This window comes from Mobula hypostoma, chromosome 25 (genome assembly GCF_963921235.1).
Source record: "Mobula hypostoma chromosome 25, sMobHyp1.1, whole genome shotgun sequence".
Lineage (NCBI taxonomy): Eukaryota > Metazoa > Chordata > Chondrichthyes > Myliobatiformes > Myliobatidae > Mobula > Mobula hypostoma.
The window spans coordinates 26,007,686-26,030,419 of record NC_086121.1 but is presented as its reverse complement, the minus strand read 5'-3'; the positions used below and the strand labels follow the sequence as shown (position 1 = coordinate 26,030,419).

At 40.7% G+C, this 22,734-nt stretch overlaps 1 protein-coding gene across 1 annotated transcript in view; it reads right to left on the bottom strand.

Moving 5' to 3' along the window:
* foxj3 (forkhead box J3) overlaps positions 1 to 22,734 on the bottom strand; it is a 170,736-nt gene that overhangs the window by 62,479 nt on the left and 85,523 nt on the right. Inside the window, exons 4-6 of the mRNA XM_063033295.1 lie at positions 16,257 to 16,331; positions 7,531 to 7,614; positions 5,346 to 5,447 (exon numbers count right to left, since the gene is read on the bottom strand). Of these exons, the coding sequence (XP_062889365.1) occupies positions 5,346 to 5,447; positions 7,531 to 7,614; positions 16,257 to 16,331 (261 nt within the window). The remainder of the gene's footprint in view (positions 1 to 5,345; positions 5,448 to 7,530; positions 7,615 to 16,256; positions 16,332 to 22,734) is intronic.

The window sequence follows — 22,734 nt, the reverse complement described above, 5'->3', positions numbered from 1 at the left end:
AAGTGTTCCCTCAGACCCTGAGTGGCTAGTGCTGAAATTGCAGGGGCCCTAGCAGAGGTATTTAAAATGATCTCAGTTATGGGTGTGATGCTGGTGAATTGGAGGATAGTTAATGTTGTTCTATTGTTTAAATAAGGCTCTAAGAATAAACCAGTAAATTATAGACTGATGAGTCTGATGTCAGTAGTGGTTAAGTTAATGGAAGGTTTTCGAAGGTACCAGATATTTAAGTATTTGGGTAGATAAGAGTCTGATTAGGGATAGTCAACATGGCCTTGTGCATGGCAAGTCGTGTCCAACTAATCTTATAGTTTTTGAAGGAAGTTACCAGGAAAGTTGATGAAGGCAAGGCAGTGGGTCTACATCGACTTTAGCAAAGCCTTTGACAAGGTCCTACATGGGAGGATGGTCAAGAAAGTTCAGTTGCTTGGCATTCAGGATGAGGTAGTAACCTGGATTAGAAACTGCCTTCGTGGGTGGGATAAGCGAGAGAGTGGGAGAATATGGTTGCCTCTCTGACAAGGTTTATGACTTGTGGTGTGTTGCAGGGATCTGTGCTGACTACATTATTGTTTGTCATCTATATCAATGATCTGGATGATAATGTGGTAAACTGGATCAGCAAATTTACAGATGCCACCAAGATTGGTGGTGTAGTGGTCAGTGAGGAAGGCTGTCAAAGCTTGCAGCACAATCTGGAGCAGCTGGAAAAATGGGCTGAAAAATGGCAGATAGAATTTAATGCAGACAAGTGGGAGGCCAAACCAGAGTAGGATTATACAGTGATCGATAGGGGAATGAGGAGTATAGTAGAACAGATGGATCTAGGAATACAGATCCATAACACCTTGAAAATGGCGTCATGGGTATATAGGTTCAGAAATGAAGCTTTTGGCATGTTGGCTTTCAGAATTCAAAGCACTGAGTACAGGAGTTGGAATGTTATGTTGAAGTTGTACAAGACATTGGTGAGGTCTAATTTGGAGTATCGTGTCCAGTTCTAGTCACCCACTACAAGAAAAATATGAGTAAGATCGAAAGAGTGCAGAGAAAATTGACAAGGATGTTGCTGGGACTTGAGGGACCTGAGCTACAAGGAAGGGTCGGATAGGTTAGGACTTTATCCCGAGCTTAGGATAATGAGTAGATTTGATAGTGGTAAGCAAAATTATGAGGGGTATAGATAGAGCAAATGCAAGCAGGCTTTTTCCACGGAGGTTGGGTGATACTAGAGCTAGAAGCCATGTGTTAAATGTGAAGAATGAAATGCTTAAGGGAACATGAGGGGGAACTTCTTCACTCAGAGGATAGTGAGTGTGTGGAGAAATCTGCCAGCAGAAGTGGTGATGCAGATTCTATTTCAACATGCAAGAGAAATATGGAGAGGTACATGGGTGGGAGGGATATGAATGGTATGGTCCAGGTGCAGAGCACTGGGACTGGGCAAGCGTAATAATTTGGCACGGACTAGATAGGTTGAAGGATCTGTTTCTGCAATGTAGTGTTCTACAACTCTGACATCTTTATTATTACTTCAGCTTCCTTTACCTTCCCCATCTTCATTTTTGCTTCAGTGAAGAAGTTCATACAATAGTTATTTTCAAATTTCTTGTTAGTTCATCAAATCCCATTTTCTTGGCCTGCTCCTAAAGTTCTCAGGTTCTGCAGCTCTACTGCCAACTACAAGCCTCTGTTTAGCCTAATATGCTCTCCCTTAAGTGATGCATCACATTCCCATCAGTATCTTTTTTATTTTCCAATGGAAAGCACATGCAATGTGTCAGAATTCTAAAATAAGGTTTATCTAATGGGACTGTTTACTTCCCACTCCACCTTAGATAATTTCACCCTGCTCTTATGTTATTAACTCTATTTTTCATGGCTCATTTCTGACATAACTGGGTCCTTCCCTCTCAAATTGAATATATAATTCTACCTTCATGCAAACACTTTTCTATGCAGGAATTCTTACTGTGAAGTTACTAATTAACCATGGAGCATTCAAACCCAAATCTAACCTCAAATAATAAGAGTAACCACTGGGACATCATTACAGCACTATAGCTAAAGGTATTCTCTCCAGAAACAACTCATTTTGAAAGGAGACTTAAGTTATTACACTGCACTGTTCATGCAAAGCAAAACAAGCATTGTGCAGTTAGAACTTTAACAAAACCCTTCTAACTATACAATCACAAGATTATTAACACACTGATTCTTTGGTGCAAATCATTATGTGTAAGTTTAACCAAATAAAGTGCCAAAATTCAAAGCCAATTGCATACTAGGGAATCTATACAAGTGAGTTTCTGCACGAGAGTAATACCCAAGAGTAAGGTTGCATTATTGCACATTTTAGTTTTATTAAGGGTTAATTCTCTTATTAAATGCACACCCCAGAATAAACCCACGTCTCTGATCACCAATTTGCACTCACCCATAAACTATGCAAAGTAAACAGTGCTCTCTCTTTCAGTCTCACACATAAATATTTATTCCGAGAGGTGAGTTATCACAACTGGGAAAATACCAGTAACTCACTGTAGATAATATCTTATTGTGTTATTTTTAGGATGGGAATTTCCACTTCGGTATGCACTCTCATTGACACATTCCTGTAAGGAGTGACAGGATTTTGTTTTAACACTGTTTACATTTAACCTCTGTGTAGTGAACCTGTGTCAGTCTTCTCTCTCACACAATTACCCTCTGCTGTACTTTGATATTAACACTAGATCTAGATTATTTCTTGTTCCAACAAGCCAGTATATAAAAGGCACTGTATAATGCTAAACTGCCGATATTCTTAGCCAATAATCTGTGCTGATTTAACTGGGTCATTAAATCAAGCCTCAGTTTGTCCCTCCGCTACCTCCACATTACAGAAGTAAAAATAAATCCATTGAGGTGCTATCTCCAAGGCAAAACTTGTTCATGGCCTTGGCCTTCAGGCAGGAAATAGACAACCAGCTTTCTCTCTTATGTTTACACAGGCTGCAAAATTCCACTGCTCACACATGAATTACAGCTGTTTACTTCAAGTACTCAAGGGCTACAATCACCAGTGCAAAGTATAATGCAACAAGAGTCACCTTCCGTTGAAAAGAACGATTACAGTGCAACATTGCTTAGCAAAATTAGATTATCAATGTGCATTTTGCATATGTTTTCTTAAATTTAATTTGCAACTCAAGACATTCAAGTCATTGCAATGCAAATTTAATCAGGAATTGTGACATCTTTTGAATAAAATATGCAGGCCAAATTAATGGTGTGACAGTTAATCTGCAAGGCATCATAGAATACGGTGCTCAGTTTGTAACTTGGATGATTCATTAATCACCTCACCTTGTGAATACTTTGGGACACAGATCCAGATTTTTTTTATATTATAACCTGCTCTCCTGCTTGTAACCTGCTTGTGTACAATTAATCTGCTCAGGAAGCCAAACTCTACACACATCAAGGAAGGAACCAAACCCAATCCTATCTTCACATAATGCTTACATTGATTTACTTTTGAGCAATGACAATTGAAGAACTCATAGCATTCAATGGTCTTGTTTAATACATCTCAGCAACTAAAATTCTAGCATATAGAGGCTCCAGAGTTTTTCTATTTAACAATACTTACCCTTCCCAGTTTTAAAACTTCAACAACCACCAAGAGCCATTGGTACTCATCCAAAAGAAACGGTCAATTATTTTGCACCTATGTTCCTGTTTACTGGTTTTTCCAACGAAGGAAAAGAAACTGTCAATCCTATGGCATACCATTTAGGCCCCTCAAATTTATACACTATATAGCCAATTAAACATTCCCTCAGCCTTCTGTCCTAAAGAAAACAAAGCCAAACAAAACATTGCTACTCCTTCAACTACTTTGCAATTTTTTGCCTAGTTTGCATGACAACTGCAATTCTATAAGATTATGTCCACTACAGAGCAAACCAATGCAACAACAAAAACATCTGTAACTCTATTGTATTAAAGCTGATTAGACAACAGTTAAAAGACTTAAAAGGCAATATATACAGTATTTTTACCACCTCAACACTAGACAAGTCCAACAGCCATAAGGTTCAGTGGAGCTCCATTTCTGATACATCTTTTCCCATGTTCTTTCAACATGCCTTAAAATCCCTACTTTGTAGTAATACTCTTAAATACCTTTACGTACTTATGCCAATTTTATACTTTTTACCCCATTCCCTGGTTCTCCTATTTTTAAGCAGTTTAGCCATTTATTGCAGTGCAAAATTGCCAATGGAAAATCCTAAAGATGTGACTTGATACAAGATGATATGTCGGAAGAAATTAACCAATCTTTATTTTGGGCTTCTGTGGAATTACACAGCTGTAATTTCAGTTTAATGTTGTAAAGCTCAAGATAACTTGCCATATTTGATCAAGTACTCCAGCATTCGGGTTCAAATATAATTTATTTGGCAATCCTCAGAGATCGTGGATGATCATCTTTCGTTCCATTTCGGTTAGTGTGATAAGGTCAATATGAAATCATTGATTCTGCCATATATGGGCTTTGCTTGACATTGGGGGTGGGGGAATGGAGTTTAAATAGATATTATTCCCAATACTGCTTCTCTACACACAGTAAAAGGCCAGCGAGTCCCAGGAGTTTGTGGGAATATTGTACTCTTTTGCAAAGAGCGTTTAAGAACATTTAGAAATAGTCATATCAGCAGTCTAGTTTAAACATCGTGGGCAGCCCATCAAAGTCAAATATGATCAAATAAAACAAATTTTAAAATATACAGTACACAAAGCCACTATTTTGTCCACCATGTCTAATTCCAACAAAAATGTACCTTGTAGTAATCCCATTTTGTTTAAGCACTTGGCTATAAGCCCTGCAGGAAACTGCATTATCCAAATGCCACAATAATGGAATATTTTTTCTCCTCTACTCCCACATTAATGTTCTACCAAGTATCTTTAACCTATATACATGATTTGTCAAGCCATTACGATGAACAGCAGGGCACTGTTGGCTGGAGTGAGAGGTTTGTGCTTTGACTCTTGGTAGAGTCACTCATGCCAAACAGGTCAAAGGGTAGAGGCCAGACCAAGAGTGGTCCACCAGTTCTCCTGGTTTGGTGGTTCAGATCAGGGCCAACAACCCTAACTGGTCAAACAAAACTGCTAAGGAAACAGCAATGAAGTACTCTTCTACATCTGTGGATGGCCAAGGACATATAGAGATGGAGGGCCTTCATTTCTGTCCCAAATACCAGCCGGCATAATGAGTAGTAAGTAAGCTGTGATAAATACCTAACCAAAAAGCTACTAGTAATAAAGTGGTGGAATTAAAAAGACAGTAGTACTTTGTTAGTCACAGTGTTGATTGCCATGGTTGGAGAGGCACTTCCAGAGATGATGCAGTCCATTCCTAAAGGCTCTGAGTCCAAACTGTAGGGTGTTGATGCCTGTAATAGAGAAAGCAAAGGGACTTAAGACATTAGTCGTAAGATTCACATCATAAATACTGCTACTTACAATATTAAATAACAACATGGAGAGACTTGATTTGTCTCAAGAACCTGGAGCAAAAATGTTTCAAACCTGAAAACTTAGAAGTCCAACTAGAGCAATATGCCAACATCCTACAATATAACCATTAAAATGTATACAGCAATTTTAACCTTCCTGCAATTAAGGATTCTTGAGTTATATCTTTATATTACACTCTCAAACTAATTTCCAATTCCTATCAAAGAGTTTAGAGTCAACTTTGATTATATCCTCAAGCAACTGAAAATGGATTATGGACTGGAACTTTCTTACTTATTATGACACAGGACGTGTAGGGACATGGAAGAGACTGCAAATGCTGGAATTCAGAGCAACAACTAATCTACTACAGGAACTCAGCTAGATCAAGCAGCATCTGGAAAGGAATTTATTTGGGTTGAAACTCTGCATCAGGATAGAGTGGATAGGTGAAATGGCCAGTAATAAGAGTGGTGGGACGGGAACTTGAGGTGATTGGTAGACATAGAGATACAAGATGACAGGAACTCAGAAGGCCAGCTAGCATATATGAAAAAGAGTACAGTCGATGTTTCAGGCCAAGACCCTTCGGCAGGAGTCTCTGCCTGAAACGTTGACTGTACTCTTTTCCATAGATGCTGCCTGGCCTGCTGAGTTCCTCCAACATTTTGTGTCTGTTGCTTGGAGTTCCAGCATCCGCAGATTTTTCTCTTGTCTGTAAGATGACAGTATATGGAAGGAGTAGCAAATGAATGGGGAGAGGGCAAGGGTGAGGGTGCTAGATGAGAGAAGGAGAATGTGAAGATTGGACACAGCTTCTGGAAAGAGATAAGCAGAACACAACGGGGTACTAGTGTTGGACTCTGATAAGTACGGGGGGATCAGACTGGGAACCATTAGGAGAGAAGTGAATGGAAGTTGGAACTGGACCAGGTAGAAGCGGTAAGGGAAATCTGTGAGTGAACTCTGTGTAATAAGTAGATGAAACCAGGAGGGGAAAGAGGGCAAAAATGAATAATAGGGTCAAGGGCTGAAGGTGTGGAACAAGATACCTAAGGGGGTGTAGGGTTGCCTAAAACTGGAAACGTTAATTGGAACTCTTCCATCTCCTCCCCTATCTGGTTCTGGAACAACAAATTCCCATTAAAAAGATGAAAAAATATGATCAAACAATAAATCCTCTTGAATCTTAAGCAGTCATACCATAAGAATCAAATCAGCCTGCAATCCCACTGAACAGTGGGTTAAAACAGTGCATAAACTTCAATGCATCAAAATGCCCTAACTGCCACCATTTCAGTCGTTGGCAGAATGCTGGTGAGAGTTCTCAAGTTCTCTATACAATCACAACAGGGAAGGAATTAATCCATTATTCCTTCTGAGTAGTTATATTGACGACAAGATCAGGCTCCACAAAATACTCATTATTTGAGCAAGAATAACAAGAACTCTCCCCTTAGATCAAGTAACTTTAAGAAAAACAAGCATTATGGATATAGAACCAAAAGGACAGCCATTGAACCAGAATGCTAGAAATCAACTAATACAAAATATAAAGGTGATAAATATGAATCTGAATTTCTGAACATTTGAGCAACCAGCTGAATGGGCTTAACTTAGCCTTCATCATTTCCAAAAATATTAATTCTATATAAGTTAGGACCTGTAATCAAACAACTTTACAAAGAATTTGCAGTCAAAATCTGAGGTGGCCACTGAAGTTTTACGGTACGTGTAAATGTCAAATGATTACTGAACGTTTAGAAGTTTAGCTAAAATCTCTCATTTATATAGTACATTCAGGTACTTTGGAGAAAGAGGGAAGGGGTTACAGTTCATTCTGAAGACAATACATCAAAGTACAGTCACATAAAACTCACTCCATGGCTAACTGCAGACAGAAAGAATTTCACATCTCATAGCATAGCACATTGCAATTCCAATTTCAAACAATATTTTTAGTCAATATCCTTCATTGTATTCATAATTTCATATGATAAACCTAGTATCTAGACTTACCCTTTCTCCTGATCGCGGCCTCTTTTTTGGCCGAGTAGGCAGTGTGTCCTCCTTTGGATTAGTGTCAATAGCCCAGTATGAACCCTAAAAAATGACCAACACAAGGTGGAATCAGCCAACATTCTCATGAAATTGATGTCTGCTGTATGCACTTTCAACTATCGGTATATATTCTTGCATAAAGCACAATGAATATTCTAATAGTGGGTCATTTTTGCTTGATAGAATAGCTTCTAACTACCTTACATATTTCATGTCTGAGCGTTTTTATGTTTAATATGTTTTCACTTTGTATTTTACATAATTATGACCAAGAAAGCCTATGGCAGTTAACTGCTGCCAATGATCCAAATAAACAAATCTCTCACTACTATTCAAATCTAAACTTTTGTAAATTTTTTCTGTACAAATCCAGTTATTAAATCTTAAGACAGGATTTAAATGTGATAAGTCCATCATTCACATCGTTATATCTCAAAGATTACAAAATGCCACATTTATGCAAAGTAGTAAAGCCAATTGTGGATACACATTCAACTCCAATGGGTACACTAACTATAGACCAATAGCACTAAAGACCTAAACTTGAATCTATAAATCTGACATTAGATGAAGACTGTATGCTTCTGCAAATATATGAATCTAGACCCTACATTTGTACTTTACAGCAACCATACCTCTGAATCACATGGCTGATCAGGCACGTGCACGTGAAAGGAGGAACCTTGGAAACTACGTGACCTAGGAACCAACTATTTCACAAGTAGGGATAAAATCATGATTTCCACTCTCTTTTGGGATGTCGGTGATTAATTGGTACATTATTCCACTTAACCGAAGGTATTTTACCATATCATTTTGCAGAGACTGCTGATTAAATCAGAAACTGTTCCAAATATCTCCTCAGAAATTGGCTGTAGATCATGGTAGTGAGGAATGAGCACAACACTATTACAGGTTGGAGCGTCAGAGTTCTGGGTTCGATTCCAACTTCATTGGAGTACTGTGCAGTCACAACAGGAGCATTCCTGAGCAGGTCCAACAAAAAGCTTTTAAAAACCCAGTCTCTATAAAAGAGAGGCACGGCCCAGCGGAGCAGTAATTGTGGGACTGCTCATCGTCAGGGTAGTCTTGAGTCGAAGTAGTAAGGCTTTGTCTCAACAAGGCTTTAGTGAGAACAGGCGGAGGTAAGGTAATTTCATTCCTTATTTCTTATTCAATTCTAGAGAGAATAGGGGGTATGCCTATAGTGTCAGTGTTCTGCTCTGGGTGTCAGATGTGGGATTTCCAGCTGACTCCCAGCTCCCCAATGCCCACATCTGCGCCAGGTGCATCAAGATGCAACTTTTTTGAGACCATATTAAGGAACTGGAACTGCAGCTTGATAAGGAAAGTGAAGCAGTGATAGTCCAGAGCTACAGGAAGGTAGTCACCCCAAGGAGACAGATAAATGCATGACTGTCAAGAGAGGGAAGGGAGAACGTCAAGAGAGTGGAGAGCACCCCTGCGGCCATACCCCTCAACAATAAGTACTCCATTTTGAGTACTGTTGTAGAGGGCCAACCTACCTGGGGGAAGCAACAACAGCCGTGCCTCTGGCACTGAGTCTGGCCCTGTGGCTCAGAAGGGTAGGGAGCTGAAGAAGATGGCAGCAGTAATAGGGGACTCTATAGTCAGTGGGACAGATAGGCGATTCTGTGGATATGAAAAGAACACACAGATGGTAGTTTGCCTCCCAGGTGTCAAGGTCTGAGGTGTTTCTGGATGCGCCCACAAATCACGGTACATATTGGTACCAGCGACATAGGAAGAAAAAGAGAGAAGGATCCTGAAAAAAGAATACAGGGAGTTAGGAAGGAAGCCAAAAAGCAGGATCTCGAAGGTAGTAATCTCAGAATTGCTGTCGTGCTATGTGACAGAGAGGATCGGAATAGAATAAGGTGGCAGATAAATGCATGGCTGAAGAATTGGAGCAGGGGGCAGGAATTCAGATTTCTAGATAATTGGGACCTCTGTTAGGGCAGATGTGACCTGTACAAAAGGGACGGTTTGCACTTGAATCCGAGGGAGACCAATTATCTTGTAAACTGGTTTACTAAAGCTACTGGGTGTGGTTTAAATTAATATGACGGGGTGGGGAGGGGGGAAATGGGAGCCAATATGATAGAGCTGAGGATAAGCTAGGATGTTTACAAGTAGACGATGGACGTAACATGAATGTAAGGAAGGGCAAGCTAATGATTGGGTACAAATGCAGACAAAGCAAAGAGTTAAGTTGTACCACAGAGGGAAAATTCAAAAGAGTGAAGGACTGAAGGTGCTGTATTTAAATGCATGTAGCATTCGGAATAAGGTGGACAAACTCGTGGCAGAATTAGAGATTGGTCGATTTGATGTTGTGGGCATCAATGAGTCGTAGCTGAAAGAAGGCCATAGTTGAGAGCTTAACATCAAAGGATACACTTTGTACAGAAAGGACAGGAAGGAAGTTATGGCTCTGTTGGTAAGAGATGGAATTATATTGTTAGAAAGAGGTGACACAGGGTCAGAGAATGTTGAATCTTTGTGGACGGAGTAAAGAATCTGCAAGGGTAAAAAAAATATTATAGAAGTCATATACAGGCCTCCAAACAGTAGCCAAGACGTGGGGTTGAGATTGCAAAGAGAGCTGGAAAAGGCATGTAATAAAGGTAAGGACACAGTTGTAATGGGGGAGTTCAATATGCAAGGGGATTGGGAAAATTAGATCGGTGTTGAATCACAAGAGAGGGAGTTTGTTGAATGTCCACAAAACGGTTTTTTAGAGCAACTTGTGCTTGAGCCATTCTCAGGGAAAGGACATCTTCGACTGGGTGTTGTGTAATAACAGATGTTATTAAGAAGCTTAACGTAAAGGAACACTTAGAAAGCAATGATCATAATATGATGGAATTCATACTGCAATTTGAGAGGGAGAAGCATAATTCATATGCATCAGTATTGCAATGGAATAAAGGGAGTTACAGAGGCATGAGAGAGGAGCCTGCCCAGGTGGATTGGAGGAGGATACTGGCGGGGATGATGGCAGAACAGAGACAGCTTAAGTACAGGATAGATATGCCCCACAGAGGAAGTAGTTCCCAAATGGCAGGGGTAGGCAAACGTGGCTGACAAAGGAAGTTAAGGACTGCATAAAAGCCAAGGAAAGGGCATTTAAGGTAACAAGAGTTACTGGGAAGTCAGATGATTGGGAAGCTTTTAAAAATCCAACAAAAGGCAACTGAAAAAGCTATAAGAAGGGAAAAGATGAAATTTGACGGCAGTCTGGACTATAATATAAAGCAAGATACCAATTTTTATCAGTTACATAAAGAGTAAACAGGAGGTAAGAGTTGATATTGGACCACTGGAAAATGATGCTGGCGAGATAGTAATGGGGACAAAGAAATGCCGGATGAACGTAATAGGTAATTTGCATCTGTCTTCACTGTGGAAGACACTAGCTGTGTGCCAGAGGTCTGTGAGTGTCAGGGACCAGGAGTCAGTAACCATTGCTATTACAAATGAAAAAGTGCTTGGGAAGTTCAAAGGTATTAAGGTGGATAAGTCATCTGGCCAGATGGACTACATCCTAGAGTCCTGGGAGAGGTTGCTGAAGAGATAATAGGTGCATTGGTCATGATCTTTCAAGAATCATTTGATTCTGGCATGGTCCCAGAGGACTGGAAGATTGGTTTAAGAAGGGAGGAAGGCAAAAGAAATTAAAGCCCATTTTGCTTAACCTCAGTGGTTGGGAAAGTGTTGGAGTCTATTGTTAAGGATGACATTTTGAGTTTCTTGGAGACTAACAATAAAATAATCCAAAGTCAGCATGGTTTCTGTCAAGGGAAATTTTGCCTGACAAATCTATTAGAGTTCTTCAAGGAAGTAACAATCAGGGTAGACAAAGGAGAGGCAGTGGATGTCATTTACTTAGATTTTCAGGTGGTGTTTGATAAGGTGCTATACATGAGGCTGCTTAACAAGATAAAATCCTAAGGCGTTAGAGGAAAGACACCGACATGGATAGCGGAATGGCTGACAGGCAGGCAGCAGCGAGTGGGAATAAAAGCAGCTGCCAGTGACTAGTGGTGTTCCTAAGGGGTCAGTATTGGGTCCACTACTTTTCACATTGTTTGTCAATGATTTGGATAATGTAATTGATGGCTTTGTGGCAAAGTTTGTGGATGATACGAAGATAGGTGGAGGGGCAGGTAGTGCTCAGGAAGCTATGCGATTGCAGCAGGATTTAAGACAAATTGGAAGACTGGGCAAAAAAGTGGCAGATGGAATACAGTGCTGGGAAATGTATGATAATGCATTTTGGTAAAAGAAACAATAGTGCAGACTGTTATCTAAATGGGGAGAAGGTTCAAACATCAGACGTGCAGAGGGATTTAGGAGTCCTCGTGCAAGACTCCCAAAAGGTTAATTTACAAGTTGAGTCTGTGGTAAAGGCGGCAAATGCAATGTTGTCATTTATTTCAAGGGGGATAGAATATAAAAGTTAGGAGATAATGCTGAACCTTTATAAGACACTAGTCAGGCTGCAGTTGGGAGTATTATCAACAGGTTTGGGCCTCTTATCTCAGAAGGGATGTACTGTCATTGGTGAGTGTCCAGAGGAGGTTCACGAGAATGCTTCCGGGAATTAAAGGGTTAACATATGAGGAGCATTTGGCAGCTTTGGGCCTGTACTCACTAGAATTTAGAAGAATGCTGGAGGATCTCATTGAAAACTACCGAATGTTAAAAGGACTAGATAGGATGGATATAGAGAGGATGTTTCCTATGGTGGGGGTATCCAGGACTAAAGGGCACAGCCTCAAAATTGAGGTGGCCCTTTAGAACAGAGGTAAGGAGGAATTTTTTTTAGCCAGAGAGCAGTAAATCTGTAGAATGCTCTGCCACAGACTGCAGTGAAAGCCAAATCCATGTGTTTACTTAAGGCAGAAGTTTGTCGTTTCCTGCTTGGTCTGGGCATCAAAGGATATGGCAAGGAGGCAGGTGTATGGAGTTGAGTGGGATCTGAGGTCAGCCATTATGGAATGACAGAGCAGATCCAATGGGCTGAGTGGCCTAATTTTGTTCCTAAGGCTTACGGTCATCTGTAATGAGTCCCACACTTCAAAGACGTACCAGTTAGGTTAATTGGTCATTGTAAACTATCCCATGACTATGCTAGGATTAATCGGGGGTTGCTGGACAGCGCGGCTCAAAGGGTCATAAGGGCCTATTCTGCACTGTATCTCAATAAACAAACAATTGTAGCCATATGTTTCAGAGTCAATGGTTTTATTAATTTTGGAGAGAGACTTTCCATTTAATTTGAGCTGTATTATTTACAGCTGAACATTCTTAAGTATTAAATTCTGTTACTAAAATTGCCAGCCTTCGCACTGTGGAACCATTTAATCAATGGGTGCAGCAATCACTTAAGCTTTGGCCTTGATACTCCTACACTGAGAAGGAAACCTGGCAAACTGAAGACTGGGTATACATTTAATTTAGTCTTATTTGATTTGAGTGACTGTACATAGGTAAATCAAAAGCAAGGACTTTGCCAAATTCTACACCAAAGGGGGCCCAACTTAATTACAAACCTTTCAAACAGAAAAACATCCATGAAGATGTATTAAAAGTTATAAATTTCTACTCAATTAACATTTTGCTTGGTAATTAACCTGACAATCTCTGGTCTGATATTGCTGTACAACAGACAGATAACAAGACTGCAAAAGCACCAGAAAGATAACTTATCCGAAATTTTAAAATGGTGGAAGCACTCAGCAGGACAGGCTGTGGTGAACAAAGTAAACTAGAATTCACTTTTTTTTAAAACACACAAACACAAATCTCCCATCCACTGCTACCAACCTTATAGTTCCCATACCTCGCACTTCCCATTTCTACCTCCTACCCAAGATCCACAAACCTGCTTGTCCTGGCAGACCTATTGTCTCAGCTTGCTCCTGCCCCACCGAACTCATTTCTGCATACCTCGACACGGTTTTATCCCCCCTCATTCAATCCCTTCCTACCTATGTTCGTGACACTTCTCACGCTCTTAAACTTTTCAATGATTTTAAGTTCCCTGGCCCCCACCGCTTTATCTTCACCATGGATGTCCAGTCCCTATATACTTCCATCCCCCACCAGGAAGGTCTCAAAGCTCTCCGCTTCTTTTTGGATTCCAGACCTAATCAGTTCCCCTCTACCACCACTCTGCTCCGTCTAGCGGAATTAGTCCTTACTCTTAAGAATTTCTTCTTTGACTCCTCCCACTTCCTCCAAACTAAAGGTATAGCTATGGGCACCCATATGGGTCCTAGCTATGCCTGCCTTTATGTTGGCTTTGTGGAACAATCTATGTTCCAAACCTATTCTGGTATCTGTCCCCCACTTTTCCTTCGCTACATCGACGATTGCATTGGTGCTGCTTCCTGCACACATGCTGAGCTCGTTGACTTCATTAACTTTGCCTCCAACTTTCACCCTGCCCTCAAGTTTACCTGCTCCATTTCTGACACCTCCCTCCCCTTTCTAGATCTTTCTGTCTCTATCTCTGGAGACAGCTTATCTACTGATGTCTACTATAAGCCTACTGACTCTCACAGCTATCTGGACTATTCCTCTTCTCACCCATCTCTTGCAAAAATGCCCTCCCCTTCTCGCAATTCCTCCATCTACGCCGCACCTGCTCTCAGGAAGAGGCTTTTCATTCCAGGACGAGGGAGATGTCCTCTTTTTTTAAAGAAAGGGGCTTCCCTTCCTCCACCATCAACTCTGCTCTCAAACGCATCTCCCCCATTTCACGCACATCTGCTCTCACTCCATCCTCCCGCCACCCCACTAGGAATAGGACTCCCTTGGTCCTCACCTACCACCCCACCAGCCTCTGGGTCCAACATACTATTCTCCGTAACTTCCGCCACCTCCAACCGGATCCCACCACTAAGCACATCTTTCCCTCCCCCACCCTCTGCTCCCTATGCAGGGATCGCTCCCTATGCGACTCCCTTGTCCATTCATCCCCCCATCCCTCCCCACTGATCTCCCTCCTGGCACTTATCCTTGTAAGCAGAACAAGTGCTACACATGCCCTTACACTTCCTCCCTTACCACCATTCAGGGCCCCAGACAGTCCTTCCAGGTGAGGCGGCACCACCTGTGAGTCGGCTGGGATGATATACTGCGTCCGGTGCTCCCGATGTGGCCTTCTATATATTGGCGAGACCCGACGCAGAATGGGAGATCGTTTTGCTGAACACCTATGCTCTATCCGTCAGAGAAAGCAGGATCTCCCAGTGGCCACACATTTTAATTCCACATCCCATTCCCATTCTGATATGTCTATCCGCGGCCTCCTCTACTGTAAAGATGAAGCCACACTCAGGTTGGAGGAACAACACCTTATATTCCTTCTGGGTAGCATCCAACCTGATGGCATGAACGTTGACTTCTCTAACTTCCGCTAATGCCCCACCTCCCCCTCGTACCCCATCCATTATTTACTTATATACACACATTCTTTCTCTCTCTCTCCCTTTTCTCCCTCTGACTATACCCCCTTGCCCATCCTCTGGGTTCCCCCCCACCCTTTTCCTTCTCCCTGGGCCTCCAGTCCCATGATCCTCTCATATCTCTTTTGCCAATCACCTGTCCAGCTCTTGGGTCCATCCCTCCCCCTCCTGTCTTCTCCTATCATTTTGGATCTCCCCCTCCCCCTCCCACTTTCAAATCTCTTACTAGCTCTTCCTTCAGTTAGTCCTGACGAAGGGTCTCGGCCCGAAACATCAACTGTACCTCTTCCTAGAGATGCTGCCTGGCCTGCTGCGTTCACCAGCAACTTTGATGTGTGTTGCTAGATTTCACTTTATTTGAATTGCTCCATATCCTCTGCCACCTCCTCTTTTCCAAGTCCCTCCCCCTATATCGTCTCTTTATATGCCCCTAAGGGGTTATAGTTCTCCAAACTGGCTACTCAATGAGTCACCTCTTATCTTTCTTCAATTTCATTTAATCTCTACATAGCAACCATTCTTTCATATACCGTAAACATTAGCTTAGAATTTCATCTTGAAGCATATTCAGCTAAACTATTATTTGGTCTAGCATCAATTTACACATTTTGGATCAAATTTTGCCTGAAGAGATGGCAAGAATGAAGTAACTCCACCTTATTTTGTAGTGCAATTACAAGTTCACACATCTATTTCTATATCAATTGGAAGACGAGAACATAAATATGTAACTTCACAAACTAGACCAAGGATTCTTAAAATAGTTTACTTAACTACAGTGTCAGAAATTAAAATTTCTTTCTACATACTGAATAACTCCATAACTGTCTTTTTTTGGAAGCAATCTTGCTTTTAAGAAAATATATTTAATGGCCTACTTCAACCTTGACATATCCTCAATCTGAAGTATTGTGATAAATTTGCTTATTAAAAGCGAGTAACAGGACAAGTGGCAATCAACACATTACCTGTTGTAGAGTCCTATCACTAAAATAAACTTTATTCCATTCTGTTCAGTTTCACTTCATTGCCATAATTAACATATTAGTGAGAACTGAAAATAGCTGCAGGAAGAATCTTCAGTACATTTTTATAAATTAAAATTATGCTTTCATTTTAAATTTCATTCTACATTGGTTTGAGAGTACTAGGTCACGGCACAGATGAAATGGCTGCAAAACTTACCTTGCCTGGATCATCTTTGGACCGAGGCACTTTCAGAAAACATTTATTTAATGATAAGTTGTGTCTAATGGAATTCTGCAACAAAATACAAAAAGAGATTATTAAAATAATCAAAAGTTAACTGAGGTAATAAAAAATAACTAATGTAACAGTAAGTTCAATTTTATTTTGACCAGCAAAATACCATTGGAGTCATCATTTATGGGGCAGTTTTAGACTAGCTTGTTTTTTCTTCAATATATTAAAAAAAATCATGACTTGTTATTCCACAGAAGCTTCCATTCTACCCAAGCCCAAAAATATTTGCACTTCACCTCAGCTTAACATTCATCTGAATGCATGCATAAAGTGCAAAAGGGTTGAAGCGGAAGAAAATGGGAGGGTGTAGGAATTAGGAAGGCAATAACAACAAGAATTAAACAAAGACATAATTCCATAAAGTACTGTTGCAACCTTCATGTCACAGATAACAATTAACATTCAGAGAACTGGGTCCACATTGGTGCCCTTGACAAAGGATGAGGTCCTCCAGCTGAACTATAGGAAGCTAAGGGGAAAAGAATAAAGTTTCTCAAATATAGATGTCTTATTAATCTGCCACATACAAGCAAATATAGAAAACGGAGGACAGTGCAGAAAACAAGCCCACCGGAAAATGTCCAAGGGATAGACTTAGAAGCACAGCTCAATTATCAATTCAAAAGGGAGCAAGACCAGTACAAGTGGAACAAAGTGTGTTGTTGAGTTCCTAATGTTAATGTTTTCCTCATCTTCTTCCCCAATTTTCTTCCTTCTACCTTTTTACACCGTACAGAAGCAGTTAGATGAATGTTCTCCAATTGAAGTTTATACTATTAACATTCTCAAATTTCTGAGGAGTCAGTTCTAATCTTTTTACCTTCCAAACTCACTAATTTTACAGTCAGCCCCTTCTGACTGTGTTTTGGCTCTACTCCATTATCTAAACTTTCCGCAAATGCACAGTAAATTAGTCCAGGCCTGGTTGCAGGCTAGGACTAACTAGATCAATTACGAGCAGGCAATGTCAGAGCTACTCAAGGCTTAGATAGCACGAATGGCAGCTCAGCTTGTCTTGTTACAGGACTCTTGGCTAAGGTATAGGGACAGGTGGAGTACAATATTATTTAAACAACTTCATCTCTAAGAATTATAAGCCGAAACCAGGTATCATACTGCGAGCAGAAAGATTAACAACTACAAAGGAAAGTTTACAAGTTGTAAAACTGGACAGCAATAACAGATTTAAGTTACCCTTAGATAGATTCAGTGAAGAAGAAATATAGATAATTGTATTTTCCCATAATCACTTCTCTTTGTAGCTGCCAAGCCCAGCAACAGAAAGAACCGTTAACTTTATGAAATGAAGCCCAACAAGTAAACGAGGAAACAAGAGAAAATCTGCAGGCACTGGAAATCCAAGCAACACTTGGAGTGTAACATCTGAGTAGAAGAGGACTCTGCAGGAGAGCATTATGGTGACAGAAATCAGTATTCAGTATGTTATAAACCAAGTAAAAGGAAATCAAAAATTTAGTACCTTTCAAAGCAGATGTAACATCAGAGACAGTTGGGGGGGGGGGTGGGGAGTGTTACACATTGAATATTGAATTTAACATCTCCAGCAAATCGCCTTTTATTTCCTCTCTATAGGTATGGTTGCATCAAATTTTATATCAAGGACATCCTTCTGTTTTCTCCGCACACCGTAACGGCAATTAAAACTATTCCAGTTCTGAAGGATCCATGATCTGAAAAAGTCTGTTGTTCTCCCCACACATTACTTGATCTGAGTACTTCCAATTTTATTTCTGCTCGTTTCAGAGCTCAAAATCTACAGATATTTTTGCTGCAACTGGAGGGTGGGATTAAAGAGCATTTTCTTGTGACAGGCATGACATATCCAATGACATTTTCTGCAGTTTAAATTTCTATTCTGTGATCAAGTGAGACTTTCATTAGTTGCAAAGTCATACAACACCAATGCAATGTTCAGAGGTACAGTTGCAAGAAAAAGTTTGCAAACCCTTTGCAATTACCTGGGTTTTCTGCATTACACATAAAATATGGGCTGATCTTCATCTCAGTCACAATAATAGACAAACACAATCTGCCTGAATTAATAACACACAAACAATTGTACCTTTGCTCTTCAGTATTGAGTACACCGTTTAAACAATCACAGTCTAGGTTTAAAAAAAAATTAAATTCTGGGGTAATGCCTTCCACAAAAGCTATTTGGAGTCAGATGAGATTGGAGGTGTGGGTCATAAAGGTCCCCAGCCCTATAAAAAAGACACACAAAGTCAGGTTACTGACAAAGCCTGCTCTTCTCAAGAAAGATCTGTTTATATGCACCATGTCTTGATCAAGACAACTTTTAGAGGACCTCAGAAGAAATGTAGAGATGCTTGACACTGAAAAAGGCTACAAAATCATTCCTAAAGACCTGAGCGTTCACCAGTCCACAGTAAGAGAAACTGTCTACAAATGGAGGAAATTCATTACTGTTACAACTCTCCCTCGGAGTGGGTGTCCTGCAAAGATCATACCAAGAGCACAATGTGCAATGTTGAAGGAGGTGAAAAAGAACCCAAGGGTAACAACAAAAAAAACCCCACAGAAATCCCTAGAACTTGCTAAAGTCTCTGTTTATGTGTCCACTATATGAAAAACACTGAACAAGAATAGTGTCATGGAAGGACACCACAGAGGAAACCACTGCTCTCCGAAAACAAAATATTGCTGCATGTCTCAAGTTTGCAAGAGACCATTTGGATGTCCCACAATACTTCTGGGACAATATCCTGTGGACAAATGAGACAAAAGTTGAACTTTTCGGTAGAATTACACTACGTTTGGAAGAAAAAGGGCACTGCACAGCACGCCCAAAACCTTACCCCAACTGTGAAGCATGGTGGAAGGGGCATCATGGTTTGGAGCTGCTTGGCTGCCTCACGGCCTGGACAGTTTGCCATCTCATTTTATCAAAATTTTATCAAGTTATTTCACAGGAGAATGTCAGGATAGTGGTCTGTCACCTGAAGCTTAATAGAAGTTGGAGATGCAAGAAGACAATAATCCAAAACACAAGAGTAAATCAACAAAAGAATGGTTTAAAAAGTAGAAAATTTGTATTTTGGAATGGCCAAATCAGAGTCGAGACCCTAACCCAATTGAGATGTTGTGGCATTACCTGAAGAGGGTTATTCATACAAAGTATCCCAGAAATATTGATACACTGAAACAGTTTTATATGGAGGAATGGTTTAAATTCCTTCTCACTGTTGTGCAAGTCTGGTCAACAGCTACGGGAAACATTTGGTGGAGGTTATTGCTGCTAGAGGAGGTTCTAACAGATATTAAATACTTTTTCATACCTTTCATAGTTCACATAGTTTTTCCAGCCTCAACTGGGAAATATTAAACATGTGTTCAATAAAGACATGAAAAGTACAATTGTTTGTGTATTATTAGTTTAGATAGGCTGCGTTTGTCTATTATTGTGACTTTAGATAAAGATCAGACCACATTTTATGAGTAATTAATGGAGAAAACCAGGTAATTGCAAAGGGTTCACAAAATTGTTCTTGCAACTGTTGGTAATTACTGCAAAGTTGCAAATGCCCACATTGCCTTAGATGCAAATTTCCTTAAGCAATAGGTTAAATCACAGAGAAGAATATATGTTAACTTTTCAGTTCTGCTCTTAGCTCTGAAGCCCAGCATCTGAACTACTTTGGTTTAGTTACACGATATCAAGTTGAAGTGACAGAGGTTCTAAAAGGCAAAACTGTGCTTTGGCTCAATGAAATCATGGATTCCTTACCCAGTAATGTGGACCACAATAAAAGAATCACATTGTTTAATTAGCTGATAGCCTATTCCTCTCTTTCCATTACTCAATTGCAAGTTTACAATAGAACCTGCAATAGCAGCAGAGACACTGAGAAAAAGATTGGGAGCTCAGGAGCTAGATTTTGGAAAAGATGCAGACGGTTTGGCTGTCATGGTTTGGCGGGGGGGGGGGGTGTGGAGAGAAAGACTTCAACTGCCTGAATATTGATTGGCAAAAGGTTTAGATGGGACAGAATTTGTTCAGTGTGTCCAGGAAAGATTCCTGACTCAGTATGTAGACAGGACAACTGGAGGAGAGACCATACTGGATCTGGTTTTAGGCAATAAACCAGGACAAGTGTCAGATGCCACGATGAGTGAGCATTTTAGAGACAATGACAACAACTTCCTGACCTTTACCGGAGCCTTGGAGAGGGATAGGAGTAGACTTTATGGAAAAGTATTTAATTGGGAGAGGGGCTATAATGATGCTATAAGGCAAGAACTTAGGAGCACGAATTGGAAATGGATGTACTCAGGAAAGTACACACAAAAATGTTGAGGTTGTATAGGGAGCACTCGTATCAGTTCTGGGTAAGTTTAACCCATGGAGGCTGGGAAAGGATGGTGGGGTGAAGGAAAATATGGTGAAGTGGCAGAATATAGTTTACTCAAGGTTTAGAAAGCAAGGATCATTCAGGGCTCTAGAAAGTTACAAGGTAACCAGGAAGAGCTGAAGAATGGACTTAGGGAAGCTAGAAGGGGACATGAGAAGGCCTTGGCAAGAAGGATTACGGAAAGCCTCAAAAAGCTTTACACATATGTAAAGATCAGAAGGATGGCTAGTGTGAAGGTCATGCCAATCAGGAATGGTATAGGAAACATGCCTGGAGTCAGAATACTTTGTTTCAGTACACACCAGTGAGAAGGAACCTGATGTTTGTGAGGACTACATAAAATAGGCTGATAAGCTAAAACATGTTGATGTTAAGAAACAGTATGCACTTGAACTGGAAAAAAATAGGATACTGTAAGTCCTCGGGGCCAGACAGGGTGTACCCCAGGGGGAAGCGAAAGAAGAGATTACTGCACCTCTAGCAATGATCTTTTGCGTCCTCACAGGCCACAGTAGTACCAGATGTTTGCAAGGTGACAAATGTTATTCCTGTGTTCAAGAAAGGAAGCAGGGATAACTCTTGGAATTATAGACCAGTGAGTCTTACGTCAATGGCAGGCAAATTATTGAAGATTCAGAGACATGATTCACGAGCATATGGAAAAACAGCCTGGTTAAGGATTGTGAGCATGGCTTTGTGAGAGGTAGGCCATGCCTCACAAGCCTTACTGAAGTCTTTAAGGATGTGACGAAATACACTGACGAAGGTAGAGCAGTGGATGTGGTGTATGCAGAATTTAGTAAGACATATAACGAGGTTTCCTATGGTAGACTCATTTAGAAAGTCAGGAAGCATGGCTGTGTGGATGCTGAACTGGCTTCCCCATAGCCGGCAGAGGGTGATTGTAGACTGAGCATTTTCTGCCTGGAGGTCAGCAACTAGTGGTATTCCACAGAGATCTGTTCTAGGACCCCTGCTCGTCAGTCATTTATAAAAATTACAAACTGAGGAACTGGAAGGTGGGTTAGCATGTTTGCAGATCTCACAAAGGTTGGTGGAGTTGTGAGTGCTGTGTTGTCAACAGGACACCAAAAGGATGCAGAGCTAGGAAAAGAAGTGGCAGATGGAGTTCAACCCAGAAAAGTGTGAAGTGATTCACTTTGGAAGGTCGAGTTTGAAGGCAGAATACAGGGTTAATGGCAGGATTCTTAGCAGTGCAAAGGAACAGGGGGATCTTGGAGTCCATATCCATACAGCCCTCAAAGTAACCTTGCAAATTGACAGGGTCATTAAGGTATGATGCGTTAGCCATCATTAATCATGGTACTGAGTTCAGAAGTTATGACGTAATGTTGCAGCTCTATAATACCCTGGTTAGACCACACTTGGAATTTTGCATTCATTTCTGGTTGCCTCTGGGGAAACGAGGGAGAGAGGGGGAGGGAGCGAGGGGGAGAGATAGAGATAGAGATAGAGAGAAAGGAGGAGGAGGAGGAGGGAGATTTATCACGATGCTACCTGGACTAAAGAGCATATCTTGAGGACAGATTGAGCGAGCTAGGGCTTTTCTCACTGGAGTGGAGGAGGATGAGAGGTGACTTGATAAATGTGTACAAGATGATAAGAAGCATAGATTGAGTGGATAGCTAGAGATTTTTTTCCCAAGCACAGAAATGGCTAATATGAGGGGGCATAATTTTAAAGTGACTGGAGGGAAGTATAGCCAGGGACTTCAAAGTTAAGTAGCTTTTTTTAAAAAAAAAGAATGCTGGCTGCATGGAACATTCTGCAAGGGATGGTGGGTTGAGGGAGGTATATTAGGAGCATTTAAGCAACTCTTAAATAGGCACATGGATAATAGAAAAACTGAGGGCCACATAGGAAGGAAGGCTTAGATTAGGTTAACAGGGCCTATACTGTGCTGTAATGCTCGATGTTCCAGTATCTTATTCAACTCACCACCGCCTAAGAAGGATTCTGACATATCTGTGCTGGAATTAACACAA